Genomic DNA, 26,100 nt, shown 5'->3' on the forward strand with positions numbered 1-26,100 from the left:
GACAAAATATATTGTCCAAGAAAGGACACACAATGCAGAATAGTCAACAGTTTAGCTCTGCCAAGACAGAGTAAACAAATACTTCATAGTTCCTGCTTCATTTCAAGATCTGTCAGATGGTTCTAGGCCAGAAGGCTGAAAACAGATGCTCTGATATTTAGTAATAGTCAGCTGTCTCTACAACTTGTTTAAGTTTTGTAAGCTATGTTTTTGTGCTTCCTATATATTAAGGTAATATTTAATTTGTTCTCGGATTTCTGACAGGGTTGAAGAATTATTATAGTCTCATAATCAAACTTAAGTTATTAAGCTTTGAGGAAGATTATATAAAAAGGATGGTTTTCTGATGATAATACAAGTAATACTTTAGTATGTCAAAGTAATTATAATTCTCATTTCCTTGATGATTGAGGATACTGAACACTTTTAAAAATATTTATTGGTGAAGAGACACTTCTGGCCCAAGGTCAGAACCGGCCCACGTTCATCAGGACTGGCGACCTGACCGCAGATTGCTGGATGCCCAGAGGAGCCACAAGAGAGCTCTCACTCCTGAGCTCATAGGAGAGTCCATACTTCCTTTCCACTGACTATGCGGGGAGAGACCACCTGGAACTCTCAGGGTGCAGGTAGCTTGGTGCTGCCTGGGAACAGACTGTTCAGGACCAAACCCAGAGTCTGCCCACTTCCATCAGAACTCACAGTCTACCCAGAGAGCTAAACACCCAGGAGCAATCTCTCTCAGAAGCCCACGGGCCCACAGACCCACAGGAGAGACAAGTTCCTGTCAGAGACAACAAGATCACCTAGCATCACCAATGGCAAGAGGCAAGCACAAAAATATAATAAGCGGAAACCAAGACAACCTGGCAACATCAGAACCCAGTTTTCCCACCACAGCAAATAGTGGATATCCCAACTCACCAGAAAAAACAAGTTTAGACTTAAAATCATACTTCATGATGATGATGGAGGTTCTTGAGAAGTGCATAAATAACAGACTTAAAGAAGTACAGAAAATCCAGGAGAACACATGCAAACAAGTTGAAGCCCTTAAAGAGGAAACACAAGAAACACAAAAATCACTTAAAGAGCTACAGGAAAGCACAACCAAAAAGGTGAAGGAACCAAAAACAGAAATATAAACAATGAGGAAATCACAGGAGACAACCCTGAAGTTGGAAAACCTAGGAAAGACATTGGGAGTCATAGAAGCAAGCATCAAGAACAGAATACAAGAGATGGAGGAGAGAATCTCAGGAGCAAAAGATACCATAGAAAACATTGACACAACAGTGAGAGAAAATGCAAAAATCAAAAATCTTTTAACCCAAAACATCCAGAAAATCCAGGACACAATGAGAAGACCAAACCTAAGGATAATAGGTGTAGAAGAGAGCAAAGACTCCTAACTAAAAGGCCCAGTAAATATCTCCAACAAATCTATAGAAGAAAGAGATGACTACAAATATACAAGAATCCTACAGAACCCCAAATAATAAGACCAGAAAAAAAATTTTTCCTGACCCTTACTAGTCAAAACAACAAATATTCAAAACAAAGAAAGTATACTAAAAGCAGTAAGGGAAAAAGAACAAGTAACATATAAAGGCAGACCGATCAGAATTACACCAGACTTCTCAACAGAGAAAGCTAGAAGATCCTGGACTGCCGTCATACAAACCCTAAGAGAACAAAAATCCCAGCCCAGGTTACTATATCCAGCAAAACTCTCAGTTACTATAGATGGAGAAACCAAGGTATTTTAGGACAAAGCAAATTTACACAATATTTATCCACAAATCCAGCCCTACAACAAATAATAGATGGAAAGCTCCACCACAAAAAGGGAAACTTCACCCTAGGAAAAGTAACAATCTTCTTGCAACAAACCCCAAAGAAGAAAAGCATACAAACATAATTCTACCTCTAACAACAAAAATAGCAGAAAACAACAATTACTATTCCTTAATAGCTCTTTTTTTGTTGCTGTTTTCAGGTTTATTAAAAATATGTCATAACAGATTAAACAACTCCACATGGTGTTTTGAGATTCATCCCAACTGTAGGCTGAGTGACCTGGAGGTTAGAGAGACTGCCAAAGTCCAGAAGCTTCAGCATTTCCTTGGTGTCAGGATCTACCTCAATGATCTCCTGATCTAGGACTGAGACCTCAGGAATGTAATTATCTCTCCTCTCTCTTTCTTCTTCCAGTAACTTGATAGAGATAATCTTACAGGACCTGAATCTGCTTCATCAGAGGCATGACATAGCAGGCTATCTTGTTCCAAAGTTTTTTTGCTGGGGATAATGGCGATTTCTTCACACACAAGCTTGTTGGTATGGAAGTCATTACCCAGGTGTGTGTAGTCATTATCCAGGTATGTGTAGATGATGACCTGGGCTGCCTTCTTCACAGTTTTGGTTCGAACTCAGTCCATGTTGATGGGACTCCATAAAAGAGCCCTTAATATCTCTTAACGTCAATGGATTCAGTTTCCTATTAAAAAGCCATAAACTATCAGACTGGATATGTAAACAGGGTCCAGCATTTTGCTGCATACAGGAAACTCATCTGAGCAACAAAGACACTACCTCAGAGTGAAAGGTTGGGAAAAAACTTTTCAAACAAATCGTTCCAAGAAACAAGCTGGAGAAGCATTCTAATATCGAATAAAATAAATTTTCAACCAAAAGTCATCAAAAATTAAGGAAAGACACTTTTACTCATCAAAAAAAAAAAAAAAAAAAAAAAAAATCTATCAAGATGAACTCTCAATCCTGAACAGCTATGCTCCAAACACAAGGGCACCCACATTCATAAAAGAAACTCTACTAAAGCTCAAAACATATATTGCAGCACACACAATAATAGTAGGAGACTTCAACACCCCACTCTCATCAATGGACAAATCATGGAAGCAGAAACCAAACAGAGATACAGTGAAACTAACAGAAGTTGTGAACCAAATGGACTTAAGAGACATCTATAGACTATTTTATCCTAAAACAAAAGAATATACCTTCTTCTCAGCACCTCATGGCACCTTCTCCAAAACTGACCATATAGTTGATCACTAAACAGGCTTCAACAGATACAAGAACATTGAAATAATCCCATGCATCCTATCAGATCACCATGGACTAATGCTGGTCTTCAACAACAACAAAGACAACAAAAAGCCCACATACGCATGGAAGCCGAACAATGCTCTACTCAATGATAGTTTGGTCAAGTAAAAAATAAAGAAAGAAATCAGAGACTTTTTTAGAATTTAACAAAAATAAAGACAAATTTATGAGATACAATGAAAGCAGTGCTAAAAGGAAAACTCATAGCTCTGAACACCTCCAAAAAGAAACTGGAGAGAGAATATACTAGAAGCTTGACAGTACACCTGAAAGTTCTAGAACAAAAAGAAGCAGATACATCCAAGAGGAGTAGAAGGCAGGAAATAAACAAACTCAGAGGTGAAATCAATCAAATAGAAACAAAAAGAACTATACAAAGAGTCAATAAAACCTGGAGCTGGTTCTTTGAGAAAATCAACAAGATCAATAAACCCTTAGCTAGATTAACTAGAGGGCACAAAGAAAGTATCCAAATCAACAAAATCAGAAATGAAAGAGGAAACATAGCAATAGAAACTGAAGAAATTCAAGAAGTCATCAGATCCTACTACAAAATCCTATAATCAGCAAAACTGAAAAATCTAGAGGAAATGGACAATTTTCTAGACAGATACCAGGTACCAAAGTTAAATCAGGATCAGATAAACCATTTAAACAAATCCATAACCCCTAAAGAAATAGAAGCAGTCATCAAAAGCCTCCCAACCAAAAAAAAAAGCCCAGGACCAAATGTGTTTAGTGCCAAATTCTATTAGACCTTCATAGAAGACCTGATACAAGTACTCTCCAAACTATTCCACAAAGTGCAAACAGAGGGAACACTACCTAACTCATTCTTTGAAGCCCAATAACACTCATTCCTAAACCACACAAAGACCTTACAAAGAAAGAGAATTTTAGACCAATTTTTCTCATGAACATTCGTTTAAAATTCTCAATAAAATTCTTACAAACCAAATCCAAGAGCACATCAAAACTATCATTAATCATGATCAAGTAGGCTTCATTCCAAGGATGCAAGGATGGTTCAAATATGGAAATCCATCAATGTAATCCACTATATAAACAAACTCAAAGAAAAAAAAACACACATGATCATCTCTTTAGATGCTGAGAAAGCGTTTGACAAAGTTCAACACCCCTTCATGTTAAAAGTCTTAGAAAGATCAAGTATTCAAGGCTCATACTTGAGCATAGTAAAAGCAATATACAGCAAACAGTAGCCAACATCAAACTAAATGGTGAGAAACTTGAAGCAAACCCACTAAAACGAGGGACCAGACAAGGATACCCACTCTCTCCCTACCTATTCAATATAGTACTGAAAGTACTAGCCAGAGTAATTAGAGAGCAAAAAGAGGCCAAAGGAATACAAATTGGAAAGGAAGAAGTCAAAATATCACTATTTGCCAGTGATATAATAGTATACTTAAGTGACCCCAAAATTTTCACCAGAGATCTCCTACAGCTGATAAACAACTTCAGCAAAGTGACTGGATATAAAATTAACTTGAACAAATCAGCAGCCTTCCTCGACTCAAAGGATGAACAAGCTCAGAAAGAAATTTTCTCAGAGAGAATCGACACCTTTCACAATAGTCACAAGAAATATAAAATACTTTGATGTGACCCTAACCAAGCAAGTGAAGAATTTGTATGACAAGAACTTCAAGTCTCTGAAGAAGGAAATTGAAGAAAACCTCAGAAGGTGGAAAGATCTCCCATGCTCATGGACTGGAAGAATCAACATAGTAAAAATAGCCATCTTGCCTAAGGCAGTCTACAGATTCAATGCAATCCTTTTCAAAATCTCAACTCAATTTTTCATAGAGTTAGAAAGAGCAATTTGCAAATTCATTTGGAATAATAACAAACCAAAAATAGCAAAAACTATTCTCAACAATAAAAAAATTTCCAGGGGAATCATCCTTCCTGACCTGAAGCTGTATTACAGATTAATTGTGATAAAACCCAAAAGGTACTGGTACAGACACAGCCAGGTAGATCAATGGAATAGAATCAAAGATCCAGAAATGAACCCACACACTTATGGTTACTTGATCTTTGACAAAGGAGCTAAAAACATTCAATGGAAAAAGGACAGCATCTTCAATAAATGGTGCTGGTTCAACTGGCAGTCAGCATGCAGAAGAATGCAAATCAATCCTTTTCTATCTCCTTGTACAAAACTCAAGTGCAAGTGGATCAAAAACCTCCACATAAAACCAGGTACATTGAAACTAACACAGCAGAAAGTGGAGAAGAGCTTAGAACACATAGGCACAGGGGAAATTTTTCTGAACAGAACACCAGTGGTTTATGCTCTAAGAGCAAGAATCAACAAATGAGACCTCATGAAATTGCAAAGTATCTGTAAGGCTAATGGTACTGTCAAAAGAACAAAATGGCAACCAACAGATTGGAAAAATATCTTTACCAATCATACATCTGATAGAGGGTTAATATCCAATATATACAAAGAACTCAAGAAGTTAAACTCTAGAGAATCAAATAATCCTATTAAAAATAGGAACAAAGAATTCTCAACTGAGGAATATTGAATGGCTGAGAAGCAACTAAAGAAATGTTTACCATTTCTAGCCATCAGGGAAATGCAAATCAAAACAACCCCGAGATTCCACCTTACACCAGTCAGAATGGCTAAGATAAAAAACTCAGGTGACAGCAGATGCTGGCGAGGATGTGGAGAAAGAGGAACACTCATCCACTGTTGGTATGATTGCAAGCTGGTACAACCACTCTGGAAATCAGTGTGGCAGTTCCTCATAAAATTGAACATAGTACTACCTGAGGACCCAGCTATACAACTCCTGGGCATATATACCCAAACTATCCAACATCTAGCAAGGATACATGTTCTACTATGTTCATAGCAGCCTTATTTATAATAGCCAGAAGCTGGAAAGAAACAAGATGTTCTTCAATAGAGGAATGGATACAGAAAATGTGGTACATTTACACAATGGAGTACTACTCAGCTATTAGAAACAATAATTTCATGAAATTCCTAGGCAAATGGATGGAACTTGAAGCTATCATCCTGAGTGAGGTAACCCAGTCACAAAAAAGCACTCATGGTATGTACTCACTAATAAGCAGATACTAACCCAAAAAGCTTGGAATACCCAAGAAACAATTCATGGAACTCATGAAGCTCAAAGAGAAGGAAGGCCAGAAGGTGGATGCCTCAGTCCTTCTTAGAAGGGAGAACAAAACACTCATGGGAGGAAAAGAGTTACAAATAGAGGATTAGGAATTGGAGAAAAGATCATCCAGAGATTGCCTCACCAGGGGATCCACCCCATATGCAGCCACTAAACCCAAGCACTATTGCTGATGCCAAGTAGTGCTTACTGGCAAGAACCTGATATGGATGCCTCTTCAGAGGCTCTGCCTGAGCCATACTGATACAGAGGAGGATGCTTGCAGCTAATCATCAGACTGAACACAGGGACCCCAATGAAGAAGCTAGAGAAAGGACTGAAGGAGCCAAAAGGGTCTGCAACCCATGGGAAGAACAAAATGATTAACTAACTAAACCTACCACAGCTCCCAGAGACTAAAACACCAACCAATGAGTTCTCATGAAAAAACCCATGTCTCCAGGTGAATATGCAGCAGAGTACAGCATTCTCTGGCATCAGTGAGAGGAGAGACCTTTGGTCCAGAAAATACTCATTTTCCCAGTGTAAGGGAATGCCAAGGTGCTGAGGTGAAAGAGTGTGGTTGGGAGAGGGAACACCTTCATGGAGGCAACCAGAGAAGGAGGGTAGTGGAATTGGGGGAAAGAGGATAATATCTGAAATATGGATACAGAGAATAGCCAATAAAATAGTTATAGGCCATGTGTCTTTCTTATTTCTATTCAATTCACTTGCCCATTTATTGACAGGCAGTTTTGTTTCCATGGTATTTAAATTAAGTTTCTGTAATTCTTGAAAATTCTGGGTATCAGCCCCTTGTCTGAAATATGGCTAGTAAAGATTCAGAATTGTAACCTCATTAAGTCAGGATAAATAGTAGAGTACTTTACCTAATTGACAAATATGATGGACTGGATATTAATTTTATAGCACAATATGTAATTTTCATAATTGTGTTGATTATGCTCAATTTATTTCTGAGAGAAGAAAAAGCCTCTTTTTAATTTGGACAGAAAGAATGAGATGTTGGGAATTGTTTATTTTGGCTCCCAAAAGCTGTGCTTCTAGACCTGAGGGTCCCTGCCCCCAGCTGGCTTTGACTGGTAATAAAGAATTGTTGTACAGCCAATGGCTGGGCAGGGAGACAGGTTGGGACTTTTAGATTGTGTGGGCAAGGGATGGAGAGAGAGAGGAAGATCATATTTAAGAGCTGCAGAAGAAAAACTATTCAGCAATGTAGGTGGAAAGGGGGGAGGGTGGCAGGAGCGGAGCAGGGGTGGGGCTGCCGCTCAGAAGGTAATACCTGAGGGAAAATCGGGTTAGTCATGGGGAAGTTTAGAAGTGCCTAACCATTGAGCTAGTCAAAGCATATCAAAATCAGCTGACCTGTGTGTGTGTGTGTGTGTGTGTGTGTGTGTGTGTGTGTGTGTGTGTCTTTCATTTTCAAATCCAGAGCTCTTGGGCGTGTGCAGCCTGAGACCTACCAGGAGTCAAAGCAGTTTAATGAATTAACTGCTATACTTTCTTTTTCTATATGTAATACTATACCACAGACACATCTATTTATATTCATACACATATACTAGTGACTGCATTCTGCATATTGTGGTGGATAACTTTTTTCCATTCCCGAGATTTTATTACCTAGCTTAATATTATAAATTCACCCATTTTCTTACAAATTTTGTGATTCCAGTTTTTCTTGAGAACTGTTTTTGTATGTTCTTGAAAAGGGGTATTTCTGTGTGGTCCTGGTTGTCCTGGAACTTGCTCTCTAGACCAGGCTGGCTTTAAATGCACAGAGATCACCTTGCCTCTGCTGCCCAAGTGTTGGGTCTAAAGTCATGTGCACCACTGCCTAGCTCCATTTTTTATATATAGAGGTTTTTCTCTTTTTTTTAAATCTGTTAATAAATTAAAGGACTCTGGGGTCTTTCGCCAGCCTTACACCCACCACCTCAGGTCAAGGCTAGGCCAAGTCCCATTTTCTCCTCACAGTTCTCAGGAGGAGCAGGAACATTCTTTAAAAACCAAAGAATGCACTGACTGATAGTCACCTGACCCTCTGGTCCCAGATAGAATTTGAATGTGTGTCATAATTGGCAGTTTAATGCTTGCTAACCAATAGATTCAAAGGTCAATATGCTCAGCCAATAAGTTTAAACTGTAATCTTTCTGATGTAACCTGCACCCCTAAGAAGTATAAAAACTGCTTGTCATAGCCATTTGGGGTCTCCTTCTAGTCACTGGCCACGAGAGGCTGATTGAGGGGTGACCCCAACGTGCCAGAAAATAAACATCTTGTGTTTGCATTGAACTCTGTTCTCATGTCTCACTTGGAGGGTTCTCCTGGTAGTTAAAACTCACTTTGAGTCTTACAGAACAACTAGATTGATCTTAATTCTTTGCTAGAGTGAATAAATCAGGAAAACATGGGGTGTAAATATCCCTATGTGTTCTGGGTAAATGCTCAGGAGTGAAATCATAGGGTCCTATGCTAGTTCTGGTTTTAATTTTTTGAGAGATTTCCAAATGACTGTATTAAGTTGCCCTTCCACCAACAGTGAGTAACAGTTCCTTTTTCTCCATATCCTTTCCAACATTTGCTGTCAGATTTATTGATAATGCCATTCCAACAGGGGTGAAATGGTATAGCAAAGTAATTTTAATTTGCACTTCCCTAATGACTGAGGATACTGAACACTTTTTAGTTATTTATAGGCCATGTGTGTTTCTTATTTCTATTCAATTCACTTGCCCATTTATTGACAGGCAGTTTTGTTTCCTTGGTATTTAAATTAAGTTTCTGTGATTCTTGAAAATTCTGGATATCAGCCCCTTGTCTGAAATATGGCTGGTAAAGATGTCTTCTCCTGCTGTGGACTGTTTGTTCTGCTAATTGTGTCCTTTGCTGAATTGAAACTTTTTCACAAAGTGTAGCCTATTGATACTTAGGGTTGGTTTCTGTTAGTATTAATTGCTGTGCTATTGGAAAAAGTTCTGTCCAACCCAATGTCTTTTTTTAATTTATTTACTTTTATTTTATGCGTATTGGTGTTTTGCCTGCATGTGTGTCTATGTGAGGGTGTCAGATCTTGGAGTTAGACAGTTGTGAGCTGCCATGTGAGTTCTGGGAAGTGAAATCAGGTCCTCTGGAAGAGCAGCATTCAGTGCTTCTAACGACTTAGCCATCTCTCCAGCCAGCCCCTCTAACCCAATGTCTTGACAACTATCGTCTATGATTTCTTCTGGAAGTTTCAATGTTTCCTTTTAAGAAACAGAGATATCTGGTCATGAAGAAATCTAATCTCCTCACATCAGGACACCAATGTAGTTAATAGATGACGTCTGGGCACCAAGGTTAGAAAAAGGATGAAGAGAGTCCCGGGTGTGTGTGTTTGGGGGTGGGGGTTGGCCCATGGGAGTGCAGGGAGGCCTGGGAGCAAGGGAGATGCCTTCGAGGGGCCCATGTTGGGAATCCCCCCACCCAGGGACCAGCCACACGACGGTATAGTACAGAATAGAATTTATTCAGGTCATGGGGGGAGTAAAGAGGGTATTAGAGTCTGGGAGAGAGAAAGAGAGGGGAGAGGAAAGGAGAGAAGTAGAGGAGTAGAGGTCAACCTTGAACATGTGGAGAGAAAGGGGGGAAGGGAATAGGGAGAGAAGGGGTAAGGGGGGGAGAGCAAGAGAGAACAAGAGAGCAAGAGAGCAGGAGAGAGAGGAGGGGTAAGCAGTACCTTTTATAGTGCCAGGTAACTGGGGCGAAGCATACCTGGCTGTTGCCAGGTAACTGAGGGGTGGGGTTTACAGAATCCCAACATTTCCTGTTTTAGATAAAGAGTTTTGATCCATTTCGAATTGATTTTTTTGTACACAGCAAATGATAAGAATCTAATTTAAATAATTTAGTAGATTCTCGACAGCACTCTAAGCTTCTCTTCTCAAACACCTGCTCACTCCTCTGAAGTCTGATCTCTTATCTGTTATTATAGCACAAAAAACGATATTTAAACTATCACTCTGGTTTTTTGAAACTGGAGTAAATGGAAGCAAGAAGGCAATTCCCTTTTTTGCTGTACTGTGATTCGCCTTGTTTATTAGAATTCAAGAAGGTGCCTACTAGACGTTCTCTCAGGCTCAAAGCCGCTTCCGATTTTTAACTCAACTTTGAGTCCTCGGATCTTTTCAATATCTGAAGGTTTTTGCGTCCAGTCCCAGGTGCACCCCCGTTGCTTGGAGATCACGGTGCGTCCCGCGTAACAACCGTTGCTATGGGCGGAGACTTCAGCCGTGGCGTTCTTAGAACGCATGCGGCAGTCAAAGTCTCTGCTCTCGCGAGGTTTTACCTTCCGGGAGTCGTTGAGGACGTTCTCCGTAAACTGCGTGACGATGTGTGGGGACTGTGTGGAGAAGGAGTACCCTAATCGGGTGAGCAAGTGGGCGCGACGAGCCTCGCTGAGGCTTGCTATTCGACCGATATTCCTAGACAGGCCAGGGCCCACTCTGCAGTCCTGTCACCTCAGTGACCCTGCTCACGGGCCGCAGGCCCCCTCCCTTGTGGCTGACGTCAGCGGTTCTTCCGGCTTTCGTGGGTTGCTGGGGACAACGGGTAACCTCTCATGACTACCTACCCACCCAAGTTGACAGCAGCCCTTCAGGCCCTACTCCAATCCCGGCTTCATCCTCTAGCTCGATTTGATGAAATTCTTTTACCTAATTGTGTCGCTGGATAAACGTCTGAGGTCATTTTAGAATCCATTTTTTTGGAGACAGACTTTGTGTAGCCCAGGCTGACTTCAAACTCACTATGTAGCTGAGGAGGATTTAACTTTTGGTCCTCCTTCCACATACCCCCTGAACGCTGGCATTACAAGCGTGCGCCCCTAGGCTCAATTTATAAAATGTAAGGGATAGAACCGAGAGCTTGGTGCGTGGTAGGCAAACTTCCCACCAACTGAGCCACCCCCCCCCCCCCAGCCTCTTATTCTAACCCACGTTTGAAGACGGTAGGACTGGTACCCAGCGAGGAGCTATCACTTGCCCAAGTATGAGAGCTAAGACTAGATTGTGATCCCCCTTTCCCAACTGTCCGGTTCTCTTTTCCTTGCTCCTTCTCTTCTTTCGTGGGATGGAGGATTGAACCCACGGTGTGTACCTGCCAGACAAACACTCTACCAATGGAACTATACCCCCAACCCTTATTTCAAGTCTTGCTCCTCTCGGGCTTAGGAGGTTTTGAGGCTTGACTCTTACCCTTCTTTTAGGGAATCGTTACTGCATACTGATATGTGTAGACAGATTGCTTTGCTAGTCTGTGAAGGAGTGACTACCAAGGCTCAGGACTGCTTATGAGCTTGCAGTTTGGAGGTGTCTGATTGACAAACTGGTGCTATAAGGTGGTTTTGGGTGATGATTTAGAGGAGGAAGAAACTGAAGGAAAATAGCAAGATGAAGGATTCTTGCATTGGTTGGGAGGTAAAACATCTTCATAGTTCTTATGATATCTTATGATATTTTGTGAGTGATAGGGGAGGGAGATACCACATGCCTCGAATCCCAGGACTTGGGAGACAGACAGTTGGATCTACAAGTTCAAGGCCAGCCTGGTCAATAGCTCTAGTTCGAGGACAGCCCAGGCTATATAACCTGTCTTGAAAACAAACAAACAAACAAACAAAAACCAAACTTCTTTTGTGAGAGATATGTCTTTTGAAATTGTTTTGTTACATGAATTTTCATTATGGCACAACCACTTTGGTTTACAAAATGATTAGCATTCATTATCAAATTTAAATGGCCACTGGAATGACACAGGAGTGCTTATTCTAGAAAAATGCCTGTGCATATCTCCTGGCAGTGTGTATAAGAATGTTTGTAAAATCACTATTCGTAGTTGTCGGCTAGAGCAAAACTCGTGTTCATAAAAGGAAATAGCCTAAGAGTAGGGATGTGAATGTGAGTTAGCATAGAGCATCAGCTTTCAAGGGGAAGTGGTTTTGCCTCCCAGGGGGATTTGGCAATATACAGAGACACTTGATTGTCACAGTGAAGGAGCTCCTTGACGTCTAATGGGTAGAGACCAAGTATTACGCTGTGATACAGAGGACAGTCATCAAAGCAAAGGACTGTATGCCCCAGTGTCAGTAGTGCAGAGGTTAAAGAACTCAGAAACACTAGACTTAGATACAGCAGTCTGACTTTAGTCTGACAGTATTGGTGAAAGAGCACAGAAGTGCAGCATTAAATCACGCAGACAAATATGGGTTGGGAAGCAAGACATTACTCTAAAGACTTTGTATTGATGGCTGCTACTCAGAGCATGATCACGAGTGGTCATCTAAGGGCCAGAGAGATTGCTCAGTGACTGGTGCTGTTGCAAAGGACTTAGATTCAGTTCCTAGCACCCACATGGCAGCCAGCAACTGTCTATAACTCCAGTTCTGGGGATCCCACTCTCTGGCCTCATGAGTACCAGGCAGGTATTGATGTACATAAAATAACTATAAATCTTTTAACAACAAAAAGTGGGGGAGAAGCTTCTGGAATGTAAGAAGTGTTTTTTGTTTTTGTTTTGCTTTTTAACTTAACTGGTGGTTCTGCTGTTTGCTTATAATTATTCTGTATGTCTCTACTTTTATTATTTTTCTATACTGTATTTTAGTCCATGCTTCTTTTTTTAATTTAGAAAAGGGGTTTTATTAGTTTTAATGATGACCATGCACACTGGGAACCATGAGGAAAAGATTCCAGTGGAGGTTGTTAACAGAGTTGTTAGGGGCTGGAGCGATGGCTCGGAAGTCAAGAGCATTTAATACTGCAGTTCTGTTCCCACCACTCACGTCAGGTGGCTCACAGCAGCCTTAGCTCTGGCCCAGGAGATCCAGTATTCTCCTCTGGCCTACACAGGGACTGCACTTATTACTCATACACCGAGACAAAGACACATACACTGGTTTTTGTTTTTTGGGTTTTTTTTTTTTTTTTCATTAAAAAAAAGAGAGACAGCTGGTTCATTCTCCCCACCCCACCCCCCAGCAGTAGCAAGAGAACTTTATTCCAAGTAAAATAAAAGGGGAGGCACGGTAGCAAGGTACCTCTCCATTTATTTGGTACCCGCTATTGAACCCAGGGCTTCATGTAACTGCTCCCCCAATCAAGCTAAACCACTGGCCTCATCAGCCCTCTGTTTTTAATTGTTTTAATTGGGAACATTTCCTGACAGAACATACATAGTAGCATACATAAACCTTATAGTTACAGCGACTGTGTGATCTGAAATGATGAGAATGCTTTACGTTGTCCTGTAGTTTCATGTTTTCTCAAACTTGGAAGATTTTTGTTGGTTGGTTGGATGGTTTTGGTTTTTGAAGACAGGATTTCTCTGTGTTGTCCTGACTGTCCTGTAACTCACTCTGTAGACCAGGCTGGCCTCAGACTCAAAGATCTGCCTTTCTGCCTCTTGAGTGCATGTACCACCATGTCTGACCCTCAGATTTGTAAGATTCACTAGTTTATTTTGTGGTATTAGCAAAGGCATGGGAAGAAATCCTTTCAATAGTGTGTACACTTAACTTTAGTAGTGACTTGTTTGTTTATATTTTGATTGATTTAATTCTAGGTTTTTGGACTATCATTTAAAAATACTTTTTAAATTTTCTGATATTTTTTTTTTGTATCAAATGTTATTTTCCCCTATTGTTTCTAAGTATTTGGACTTAGTTCACTTAAATTTGTTTGCTCTCTGATACAGGGATTGCAGCTAAAGCCTCACAGATGCTAGACAAATGCTCTACCACTGAGCCACATCCCTAGCCCTACTGTTCTCTGGCAAAGACACTTGTAGTCCTTAGAAATTCATGGACTTAACATGTGCATCAAGTAGCCTTTTAAGTATTAATTCTGTAGGAAAGCTAGTTACTTTAAAAAGTACTTTGAGCTTTGACGGGGCTGGAGAGATGGCTCAATGGTTAAGAGCACTGACTGCTCTTCCAGAGGTCCTGAGTTCAAATCCCAGCAACCACATAATGGCTCACACCATCTGTAATGGAATCTGATGTCGTCTTCTGGTGTGTCTGAAGACTCAAATAAAGAATTCTTTTTAAAAAAAAGTACTTTGAGCAGATGTGTTCTGGCTGTTTCTGGCCTGTAGAGACTTTGAGTCACTTGGTCAGTTTTACCAAAGGTTTCAAAGTATGAGAGAATTCCTGTTCTCATATTCTAGGGAAGCACCTGTCTGGAGAATGGGTCATTCTTACTGAACTTCGCAGGCTGTGCCGTGTGCAATAGGCGGGACTTTATGCTGATCACAAACAGATCCCTGAAAGAAGAAGATGGAGAAGAAATAGTTACCTATGACCGTAAGTAGGGTTAGTTTTGAAATACAGATCTGTTAACAGGCCTCAGCTTTCAGAAGTTGTTGTGTTGGATGAGTGTTCTGAGGGCACATTCAGTGTTGTGTTACAGTGCATAGTTACTGCTAAGTTACTGAGAGGAAAATACAGTTAGGACCTCCTTTACCCAGCATCTCCACGCTGTGAATAATAGAACATGTAGGTCTAATGATCTTCCTGCTTCTGCCTCTTCAGCGTTTAGATTATAGATGTGTGCCACCATGCCCAGCCAGCTGTAAAGACTTTATATTACCTCAAATGAGATGACTTCTTGGTTAGTTTTTTTGAGGTAAGATCTCATTTTATAGCTCAGGCTAGTCCAGAACTAATTCTATAGCCCATGGTTGTCCTGCCTCAGCTTCCCAAGTGCTAGAATTAAAGGCCTGAGCCACTACTCCTAGCCGGGTTTTTTTTTAACCTTAGATTCATGGGATTTGAATGGAATGGGGTCCTCCAGTAGGCATAAAGGTCAGGAGCAGCCTGGTGTGGTGTTTCATCCCTGCTGTTCCAGCACTCAGGTAGTGGAAGGAGGGGAGGATCAGAGGTCCAAAGGCAAGCAGGGCTGAAGAGGAGGGGAAGGGAAGAAGAGAGTGGGAGAATGTCACAGTGTAGCGCCATTTTCCCTGGTACTGAATGACCCTGACATGCTTTGGTATTTTCCACTTTGCTTCTGTGTTTTTTACCTGCTCTGGCCTCTTGTCCCACTGTCCATCTGGTGCGTCCTTCTCTTGCTTTTATAACTGGACCTTCCCATCCTCAACCCTAGGAAAACACATGCAAGAGAAAGTGAATGCACTTTGAGAACAAAGGCAAGAAGTTCTTCATGTGAAGGAAGTGTATGTGCAAATTACATGTGCATGTCATATGTGCATGTTATATGTACTAACATGTGTACATGACATATGCACATTTAAAATTTTTATTTATTTATTTTATGCATCATAGCTGACCTCAGACACACCAGAAGAGAGCTTCAGATCCCATTACAGATGTTTGTGAGCCACCATGTGTGGTTCCTGGGAATTGAACTCAGGACCTTTAGAAAAGCAGTCAGTTCTCTTAACCACTGAACCATCTCTCCAGCCCCATATGTACATGTTAGCACCCATACATTGTGATGAATACTTAAACTACTCACATCTCCTTTTTGTTTTTCTTCTGGTTCTCAGTATGTTGTGAATATGAATAAGGGACAAGTATGCTGATATTTTTAAAGATAAGTCTGAAAAACATCAAGCTCTTAGAATAGGCTTGGGCAGTTAGAAATACCCCAGAAGGTGTTTCTGCCTTCCTCTTTAAGCCTGTGTCCTGTGTCCCCTTTAAAAAAATTTTTTTTGAGGTAGTAGAGCATAATGAGTAAGAGTCACATTCTTGGGTTAAAACTTCTGCCTCCAAACCTCATATCTCTGTAGTCATCTGTTTACTCACCACAGCTGCCTTTGTTTCCTGATAAAGTGGTAATAATATTATGTTTCATTGAATTTGCAATTGCAGGAATAGCTAAAAACATATTTAAAGAGTATCTGGTACATAGTAGCTACAGTTTATCAATTATTGTTACATTGTTTTTGTCTTTAGTAGATCATTTTGTTACCTCAAATTCACTTTCATGCCCACAGTTGTTTTTCTTTATCCCTGGTTACTGTTGTTCCTGAGAATAACAGCGGTCCACACTTTTAAAAACACACAGGACTAGCTTTGGTGGCACAGACCTTTCATCCTAGCTACTTGGTAACAAGTGCCTTTACTCAATCTTGCCAGTTTGATCCCAGCTACTCAGGAGTCTGAGAGGTCAAGGCCTGCTTGGGCTGCAGAGTGGGTTCAAAGCCAACCTAGGCAACTTAGTGAGACCTTGACTTAGAAATACAAGATTGGGATCATGGTCAGTGGTAGTGAGCCTGCTCTAGGATTGGTCCCTAGTACTGCAGAGGTAAACAGCACCTAAGTGTCTGCTTGCTGCTTTCCAGTGGGAGTTTTCCATGGTAGTTAACATGTGCACAATAAGCCCTTTAGTTCAGATCCTAATTATGTAAAGTTGTGACAAAATCTGGATTTCTGAAGGCCAGTGTTCTAATGGGTCTCCTGCTGTATTAAATGTGATAGTTAAAAATCCTTTTAAGTACTATATGTTGAGAATAGAAATTTCATTGTCTTAACAAACTTTTCCAGACTTCATTATGTTTTTTTTTTGTTTTTTGTTTTTTTGTTTTTTTTGCAGATCTGTGTAAGAATTGTCATCATGTAGTAGCCAGACATGAGTATACATTCAGCATCATGGATGAATTTCAGGTAACTGTGTATATGGGTATTGTTGAGGAGGGACAAAGACTAAAAGTATTCTTGAATATCTACACATATTTTTGTAATGAAGTGCTAGCAGTTATTATTGGGGCCCACCCATGTCTTTACCTGTGCATGCTGGGAAACTTTAAAAGTGGGTGGATCTGTACATCTTGTGACATGAGTCACAAATCAAAATGAGTACTTAATAATGACATTTCAGCCCTGTTTGTCTCTGTGTTTGTCCGGGTGTGTGTGTGTGTGTGTGTGTGTGTGTGTGTGTGTGTGTGAGGTTCCTCCATAGAACAGAAGAAGGCCCTAGATTCCCTAGACCTGGAGTAACAGATGATTATGATTCACCTTGTGGGTAGTAGGAACTGAACCTGGGTCTTTTGTAAGAGCAGCAAATGTTCTTCACTGCTGAGCCTTCTCTCTAGTCTGCCACTACAGGTTTTTATGAGATTACTACTGTGGCACCTTTTCTCCAGTGGCTTACTTCAGGTGTTGGCTGCTGGGTGGTAACAGAAGTAGTAGCACGTGCTTTTAATCCCAGCACTAGGGAGCCAGAGGCAGGTCCATAGTGAATTCCATTGTTGTCCAACCCTCTTAGTGGGTATGAGACTGACAAGGAGGCTGTCTTTGTTTGCTCTTGTTAGCGTGTAGATTTGAGCCACTCTTGGGTTTCAAGTATAGTAATTTTTTTTCTAATTTGTTAAGCTAAATTTCGAGATGGCCATGTCAAGGTTGGAGGATAAAGCAGAGCCACCAGAGAAAGGAGATCTGTTCTATTTTCTTGCAGTCAGGAGAACATGTGAAGAACTTTGGCCTCTGGTGTAGGCCCACAGTTGCTGAACATTCATGGGTCTGATGATCAGGAAGAAAAACCGGACAGCAGTGGGCCCAGCTCTGGACACAGTGGGACCCAGCGCTCTCTCTCGAGGCACTTGTTTTCACGATTTTAGACTGACTTTGTGTGAATTTCCTATTTATCCACAAGATGAGAATGTCAGGTTAGATCTCTTCTTGGCCTTTTGGCTAAGATCAAGTGTAGGATGTCAGGTTAGAACTTTCAACAGTCAAGGGAGTTTTTCAAGTCATTTAAATTTGAATAGTATTTACTTAGGAAGATAAAAAATAATCAGTTGCAGTATAACCATAAAATCAGTGGTATTTTAAGTTTTATTTATTTTTAATTTTTTTTTTTAGATTTTATTTGATTTTACTTTCTCGTGTGTGGGTGTTTTGCCTGCATATATGTCTATGTACCATGTGTGTGCAGTGCCCACAGAAGCTCCAAGAAGGTGTCAGGGAGTTACAATTGTAATCTGCCAATGGTTGCTGGGAATTGGACCCAGGTCCTCTGGACGAGCAGCCAATGCTCTTAATCACTGTGCCCTCTCTCCAGCCCCTAAGTTTTACTTCTTTTATTCTGTGTATGATTATTTGCCTGCATGTATATTGTCTACCACATTTGTGCTGGTCCCCATGAAGGCCAGAAGAGGGCATTTGATCTTCTGGATCCACAGGGGATCTGGAGCCACACAAGGCATGAGCTGGCTGGCATGTGGGTGCTGTATACTGAACCGAGGTCTCCCACAAGAGCAGTAGGGACAGAAATTGCTCTTAACTGCTGAGCCGTCCCTCGTCCCTCACTCATAGTTTACATGGAAAAGAAAGAGCTTAGTCACATGTGTCAGTGTGTGATCTCAAATGTTTTGGTCAGTCTAAACATCTTGACCATAGCTCTTTAACATCCAGATTTTGTGTATTTATATAATACGTGTACCTTAGAACAAAACCATGATTCAGGGAATAGTAGTGGCCAAAGAAGAATGACAATTTCATGGCTTAAAACCCCCTAGCTGCTTTTATGAGAGGAAATGAGCGCCTGCATGTCTCTCCTGTGAGTGCACATGAGGTCTTTAGAACCCCTGACTGGATATTGAAATTGCCTTCTGTCCTGAGAGAGCTGTTGTGAAGCTCTTCTGTAAGACCAAGTCCGTCATTTTCCTTGACTGAATGCAGCCACCTTCCAACAGCCCCCGAAATTACTCCAGGTAGACACAAGAAAAGGAAAAGGGAAGGTGGCTGTAGTCACCATGTTTGGGTAATTACCACTCTGAGGACAGAAGCTCTTCTGCTGTGCTCAGTGCAGTCTTACTTACCAGCACCTGGCTCTGCTCAACCCACATCCGGTACTCAGCCAGCGGATGGCTTTTAACCGTATTCCTTTATACTTCCTTGTTGGCCTTTCACAGCCATTCTTGCTACAGCACAATGATCCCAGCCTTGCTCCCTCCCCTCAGCTCTTCCAGACATACCCCATAGGAAGTAGTTTTCATCATCAGCCTCTGCTCCCTCTTTCCCACCACAGGAGGATTATACTTCTTTTTCTTGAAAGCTGCACTACCTCATTTCCTGGACAATCTCATGGTACTGTCTCCAGCATCTTTTCTAGGTTGAAATTTGTATATTATATTTGTATTTATATTTATATTTATATTATCCAGTGCCCTCTTTTGGCCCCTACAGACACTGTCCTTAAATATTCTCATCTGTAGCACATACACACAAATACATATAACTTTTTAATGTTTTAAAATTATATTAAACATACTTAAGTTTTTTAAAATTATTTTTAATACTATTTCATGTGTATGAGTACACTGTTGTCTTTAGATACACCAGAATAATGCATCAGATCCCATTACAGATGGTTGTGAGCCACCATGTAGTTGCTGGGAATTGAACTCGGGACCTCTGGAAGAGCAGTCAATGATCTTAACCACTGAGCCATCTCTCCAGCCCTTTTTAAAAATTATTTTAAAAATTATTTATTTAATGTATATGAATACACTGTAGCTGTCTTCAGATGCACCAGAAAAGGGCATCAGATCCCATTACAGATGGCCGTGAGCCACCATGTGCTGGGAATTGAACTCAGGACCTCTGGAAGAGCAGTCAGTACTCTTAACTGCTAAGTGATCTCTTCAGTCCCCATATTTAGTTCTTATTTTGTTAAAAATGATTTAACTTGTTTCACTTAGCTACTTCTGTGGCCCATTCTGGAAGCAACTTTTTACTTCTTTTTCGTTTTTACATGAATAGTTTTGTTTTTTCTTTTTTGAGTGTCCCATTATGTAGCACTGGGAGTCCTCCTGCCTTCTCTCCGAGTGTGCACTGCAAGGTTTGGTTTAGAATATTTCCTTAGCCAGCTCTTCTCATTTCCATTTCTGTACTCCCTTCATTTTCATTTGTTAAATTTACCTTCCATAGGCTTTCTGAGCCTGCGGAACCCTGTGCCATTCTAACTCACTCTGTCTTTTCCAGATCTGGGTTTAACCATCATCTCCTTAGCTTGAAGTCCATATTGCTTGACTGCCTACCCCTATCTTTTAAAATAATTTCTAACTGCTTCTTTGCCTTTTTTCTCTCATTCTCTTTTCTGTGTTTTAATGACAGGGGTCATGATATATAGAGAAGTACAGAGTACTATATATATATATATATATATATATATATATATATATATATATATATATCACATGATTGTGATCTTTAATGGGAGATTGTAATCTTTGATGGGGCCTTTGCATCTTCCCACTTGGACAGCTTGGTAAAAGGTCCTGATCTCACCACAGCCCTTGTAGCACAGGAGCTGGCATCTCAGCTTGTAGTCTAGGCATACTTTTCCCCCAGAATATGTAGTTAGAGTCCACAGCCTTTGTACAGTGCAAATTTAAATGATGCGGGCATTTTCCTGAGAGTCTGATTGCCACATATGCTCCCATGGGAAACTGCTTTTGAATTCCAGATCTTTGACTTACAGTGAGATTTGCAGTTGAGGCTGCCTATAAATCAAAGGGTACAAGTATAACCAATCTCACTAATTTATAATCTTACCAGATTATATCATACATTAATTATATCAGTTTTTTTTATGTGATGTGTGCTAGTTTGGTAAAGGTCATGGTGCATTCTTTGTTCATGACTGGCCACTGTACATAACATCGAAAAGCTTGAGAGCATTGACTAGAAACTTACAGAGGTTAGCTTAGTTGAAAATCCAGTTCCCTCCTCCTTTTAACAAACATTTTTCTTTTGTTGCTGTTTAGATTTTGTTTTGTTTTGAGTCATAGTGGAGATTAGACCTTAGTCTTCATGCTTGCAGAGCAAGCACACTTCCAGCTGAGCTGTAGTTTCACTCAGAACTCAGCTTGTGTATGGCTTCACACGGTCATCCCGTCCCTCCCTCCCACTCCCTCCTATGTGTGTGTATTTGTCTGTTTGTGTTGACATAGGGTCTTGCTGTATAGTTCAGGCTGATGATCCCCCTGCCTTAGCCTATGTGTAATTGAAAATGTTCTCCATCACACTTTGTTACTTTCGTCTTTGTTTCCAATAAGAGATTGCCTCCCAATAGTGATTTCTAGTGGGTTCAGCAAGTAGAAGTATTTGACAACAGTAAATATTTTGTAGAGGTAGATTATTGTGTGTTATTTTATATAATCAATCAGCTGGCTGATTGGTTAATTTAAGAACAGTGTTTAAGAAGCAGGCTGTCTGCTGCCTGCTGCTTGCCTGACAGTTGAAATAGAAAGTTGGTTTTCGATGTTATGCACAGTGACCAGTCATGAACAAAGAATGCACCATGACCTTTACCAAACTAGCACACATCACATAAAAAAAACTGATATAATGTATGATATAATCTGGTAAGATTATAAATTAGCGAGACTTGTCTTCTTTAGGGTCTTTATGCCCTCGTCTCTGTTGAGCTCAGCAACCTTCTCTCATGACTGTCTAGACCCAAGAAACTAACAAGAAACTAACTGACGGATCCATTTCCAGACAGCTAGCAATAGAGCATCAGGTGTGGAGACTATGTAGATTCAACATAGATACTCGTTTTTGTAAACAAAATAAAAATATTTTAAATAAAAAAGTTTAAAGGACATACATCTATGTCAATTGTCAGAACAGGACTTTGCCCTAAGGAATTGTGCTTAAAGTAAATCGCCTTCTGTTGGCAGTCTAGACACTTGTCACACACACACCAGATCCATGAAATTTCTTAGATACTTAAATAGCTATAATCTCAGGCAATTAACTGTTTCAGTATGAGGCATGCTTGCTAGTGAACTTAATATACTTTTTTTATTTCCTAGGGCTGATAAAGATAGCTTTTCAGTTTGAAAATTCTGAAAAAAAAAAAAATTCTGTTTTTTTCTCCTCCTGTTGCATAAGTATCCTGGAAAGGAAAGACCCAAAGAACAAGAATTTGTCCTTATAAATATACATCCAATCTGCTTCGTTATGTATCGTGTGTGTGTGTGTGTGTGTGTGTGTGTGTGTGTGTGTGTGATGAACATGTTTGCATTGGAACGTGTAGAGGTCAGAGGACCACCCTCAGAAGTAGATTCTCCCACTGTGTACTCTGCTGGGATCAATCTGGGGTCCCCAGGCTTGCACAGGAAGTGCCCTTTACTTGCTGAGCCACCTCACTGGTCTTTATTTTGTTCTGCTTTGTTTTGTTTTTTTGTTGGTGGTAGTGCTGTGGTTTTTGGTTTTTTGGGTTTTGTTCTGTTTTGTTTTGTTTTTTAAGGCAAGATCTCCTGGAGTCCAGGCTAGCTTTGAACTCCTGATCCTCCTGAGTGCTGGGATACAGTTGTGTGCTATCATACCCACTTTGTGCTGTGCTGGAGATTAATATCAGGGCTTTGTGCATGCTAGGCACGTGCTTTACCAATTGAGCTATGTTCAGTCCCAGTCCAGATATCTTTGTTTAGTTTTAAAGAAACACCAAGCTAAATATATATGCTTTCTTAAGCCAAGAAATAGCCACAAACTTCAGTATGTACCAGTCTTGCATACATGATGAGAGTTTGCATAAACAAAAGGCTCCAGAAGGATTCAGATACACCTAAAGCATTACTAATAGGTTTTGAAGAACTAATCTAATGTGCAGGAAGGTTATCAGTGACAATTTGTAGGGAAGCTTTATTGAGCAACAGTTTATAGAGCATTTTTCTCTCTGTCCCTTGAAGTAATTTTGTACTTTGTCTTGTTCTAGGAATATACCATGCTGTGTCTGTTGTGTGGTAAAGCTGAAGATACTATCAGTATTCTCCCTGATGACCCCCGACAAATGACTCTGTTATTCTAAGCCTCCTGCGGTTCTGTTGTAACTATGTTGGGTTGGTTTAAAATATAGCAAATCTAATGGTTTGTCTAATTATTAAAGTTGTTTGTATGTATTCTTTTCTGTTTAAAGTTTCCTATTTGGATGAAAAAGTAATTTGGGGTTCTGTTGTTTCTTGGAGTTGAGTTGCCCTGCCAAAGTCCCTGGTACACATTAGCGCAGGTAGAGTCAGATGTCTTTGCCAGTGGTTATTTGACTAGAACCAAAGCACTTCTGCACTCAGATGGTTTCCTGTCAAAGGAACCCAGGACTCCTTGCAAAAGTAAATGACGGAATGGGGCAGAAATTAGAGCATTTTGTGCCACCGAATATATCTCAAAACCAAACATATATGTATATGTGTGTGTATATATGTATATATATGTATACATATACACATACATACATACACACACACACAGAGATACATATATATAACAAAAACCACATTGATTAAGGAGTGGTTCTCAACCTTCCTAATGCTGTGACCCTTTAATACAGTTCCTCACGTTGTGCTGACCTCCAACTATAAAATTATTTTCATTGCTACTTCTTAACTGTAATTTTGCTAGTTATATATTTTAATTCAGATAGCTGATATGCAGGATATCCAACATATCCCCTGTGAAATGGTTGTTCAATCCAAAAGGGATCTAGACCCACAGGTTGAGAGCCGCTGGATTAAGGGATGGTCAGACAGGAGCTCTCAGTGAACATAGCTTTAATAATTTGAAAATGAGTAAGTTGCTGTTTTGAATTATAGCCCAGAATATGCACTAAATTTCCATAAGTCCATGCTGATAACAATGATTGGGTGGGTGGATAAGTAAGGAAGAGAAGAAGGCAGGAGCAGGGGTAGGAAGGGATTTCTGATTGTCAGTGTGCGCTGTGTACGAAGTGACTTCCTTCTGAAGAGTAGCATGGAAAGAGAGTGAGGAGTGACTGTGGAGAGAAGCTTTACAAGCACTGGCTCCATCAATGATGCCAGTCATCCTTGATATGACAGTGTGAGGATCTTCCCAGTGATGACACTGAGGATCTTCTCAGCGAACCATAATCTGTCTGATCAGAAGACTCACATGCTAGTTCAGTTCAGCAGACTACCTGCCAGTGTCTCTCAAAACTGCCAAGGTCTTCTAAAACAAGGGAAATCAGAGGAACTGTTAGGAGGCTAAGAAGGGAGACATGGTGATGAAGGTACTGTGGCCTACATGGAAGCCTATCCCAGAAGAGCACATGGTTGAAAACAGAGAAATCCGAGTAAAGGCTGTGATGTAAGTGAGTAGAAGTGTTCCATTTACTCCAAAGGATCTCAGAGTGTCTCTGTGTGTGGCTGAGAGCACTGGCCTGGTGGCCACAGCACTGGCATTCAGGTCACACTGTCCTTGGCACACTGTCTTTGGCAAAAGTGTCCTTGGTGGCCACTGAACAGAGCAGTACTCTGGACTTCAGTATTGGTTTCTGTAAAGCCAGGCTAACAGAATGTGCTATTGCACTCCTTTTGCAGTTGTTAGGAGACCCAAATGAATTAATGAGTTTAAACTACTTTGGAAAACCTATAAAGTTCTAGATACCTTCAGTTCTTACTCTAGCACCCAAACTTAAAGGGAGCAGGTGTTAGAAGTAAAGCTATTTCCTCACTGTATCTGAGAGTTCCCAACCTAGATGCAAAAAGTGAACAGTGGTGCAGTGTGGATGCCTGGGAGCCCTTTTTACATTGTAGCAGTTGGAGTGCTGCTCTGCACCACAGCCACTGAAAGCACGTGCACTGGCACAGAAGTGGCCTATGTAATCCAGCTTCAAGTCAGGGAGAGTCCCTCAGCTGCCACAGTGATGCTGGATGGTGGTGAGCTATAAAGCTTAGGCAAGGTTAGGAAGAGTTGGTTCAGCGTGTGATGATGGCCATCCACAGAGCCCAGGCATGTCAGACGAAGACTTATTATTCAGGTTAAGTCAGGTGGTTTGTTCCTGGAAAATGCTTTTCATTTTGCTATAAATGTATATCTGACCTGTTGAGGAAACCATTTGATAAAATGAATTTGAAAGGCAGAGAACTGCTTCATTTCTGCAAATAGCAGCAGAGAGTGATTACAGCCGCTGAGAGGTCCTTTTACAGTTTGCTGATGGTTCTGGCCTAGTCATCTGAAGCTGAAGAGTGTGATTCTGTCTGCCCCACTGACACCTCATCTGTCACAGAGAATTACTAAAGCATCTATTTTGGATATAGATTACAACATTTCAAATTCAAGATCCTTTCTATTTCACTATTATTCAGCCAACTTAGTGTTGTACTTTATAATATGCTATTGTGTTAGGGAATTCTTCTGGGACTCTAATGGAATAAAGATGTCTTAAATCCATTTCTGCTGGTTTCTCCTCTTTCTGTTCAAATGAAGGAAATCCAGATAAACTCATTAGTTTTTACTAATGAAAAGAGGTCACTGTGGGTATTTGAATGTCCTGTTCTGACATTTCTCTTTACTCAGCTATGATGACCAAATGACAGTCTATCTGATTGTATTTTATTTTTACATTTATTTTGTTGATAGTTGCATTATTTTCCATGTCTTATTCACTTTCTGAAAGTTTCATATGCTATATATAGAGACATATGCTTTTCCCTCTCCCAACTTCTCCCAGATGCTCTTCCACCTCTCTATACTCCAACGTCATGTTCTTTCTCTCTCTAAAACAAACAAACAAACAAACACGAAAACCCAAGCCCAAACCAACAACAATCACAACAAACCCATGGAGTCTGATTGTATTGACCAGCTACTGGGCACGGGCCTGCCCTAGAGTGTGGTTAATATCCCCAGTATTATTCCGTTGACGACAAGTGGTTTTTCCTCTCCCAGAAGCTATCAGTTGAAACAGCCTCTTGGCTAAGGATGGGACTTCAACCTCTCTTCTCTGTGATGGAATTCTGTCTGACTTGAGCTGTGTGTGT

General features: G+C 40.5%; 1 protein-coding gene and 1 pseudogene across 2 annotated transcripts; one reads left to right on the forward strand and one right to left on the reverse strand.

The window, feature by feature from the left end:
- Positions 1–2,025: 2,025 nt before the first annotated feature.
- On the reverse strand, positions 2,026–10,609 carry LOC308417470 (small ribosomal subunit protein eS17-like; annotated as a pseudogene). The gene is made up of 2 exons: positions 10,420–10,609; positions 2,026–2,431 (listed from the first exon to the last, which is right to left on the reverse strand). The product of its transcript is annotated as a small ribosomal subunit protein eS17-like (transcript).
- A 30-nt stretch (positions 10,610–10,639) lies between these two features.
- Positions 10,640–23,226, forward strand: CHURC1 (churchill domain containing 1). Its single transcript, XM_080935624.1, has 4 exons — positions 10,640–10,727; positions 14,521–14,656; positions 16,908–16,978; positions 23,043–23,226. Exons 1-4 carry the CDS (start codon positions 10,689–10,691, stop codon positions 23,133–23,135), a joined length of 339 nt encoding a protein of 112 aa, XP_080791750.1. The 5' UTR covers positions 10,640–10,688; the 3' UTR covers positions 23,136–23,226.
- Positions 23,227–26,100: the final 2,874 nt, after the last annotated feature.

This window comes from Micromys minutus, assembly GCF_963924665.1.
Source record: "Micromys minutus genome assembly, chromosome: 1".
Lineage (NCBI taxonomy): Eukaryota > Metazoa > Chordata > Mammalia > Rodentia > Muridae > Micromys > Micromys minutus.

Excerpts from the sequence above, each read along its gene's own strand:
- CHURC1 (XM_080935624.1), top strand. The coding sequence starts at position 10,689 with ATGTGTGGGGACTGTGTGGAGAAGGAGTACCCTAATCGG. Across the intron at positions 14,657-16,907 it reads AGAAATAGTTACCTATGACC|ATCTGTGTAAGAATTGTCAT; the intron begins GTAAGTAGGGTT and ends TTTTTTTTGCAG. Across the intron at positions 16,979-23,042 it reads GCATCATGGATGAATTTCAG|GAATATACCATGCTGTGTCT; the intron begins GTAACTGTGTAT and ends GTCTTGTTCTAG.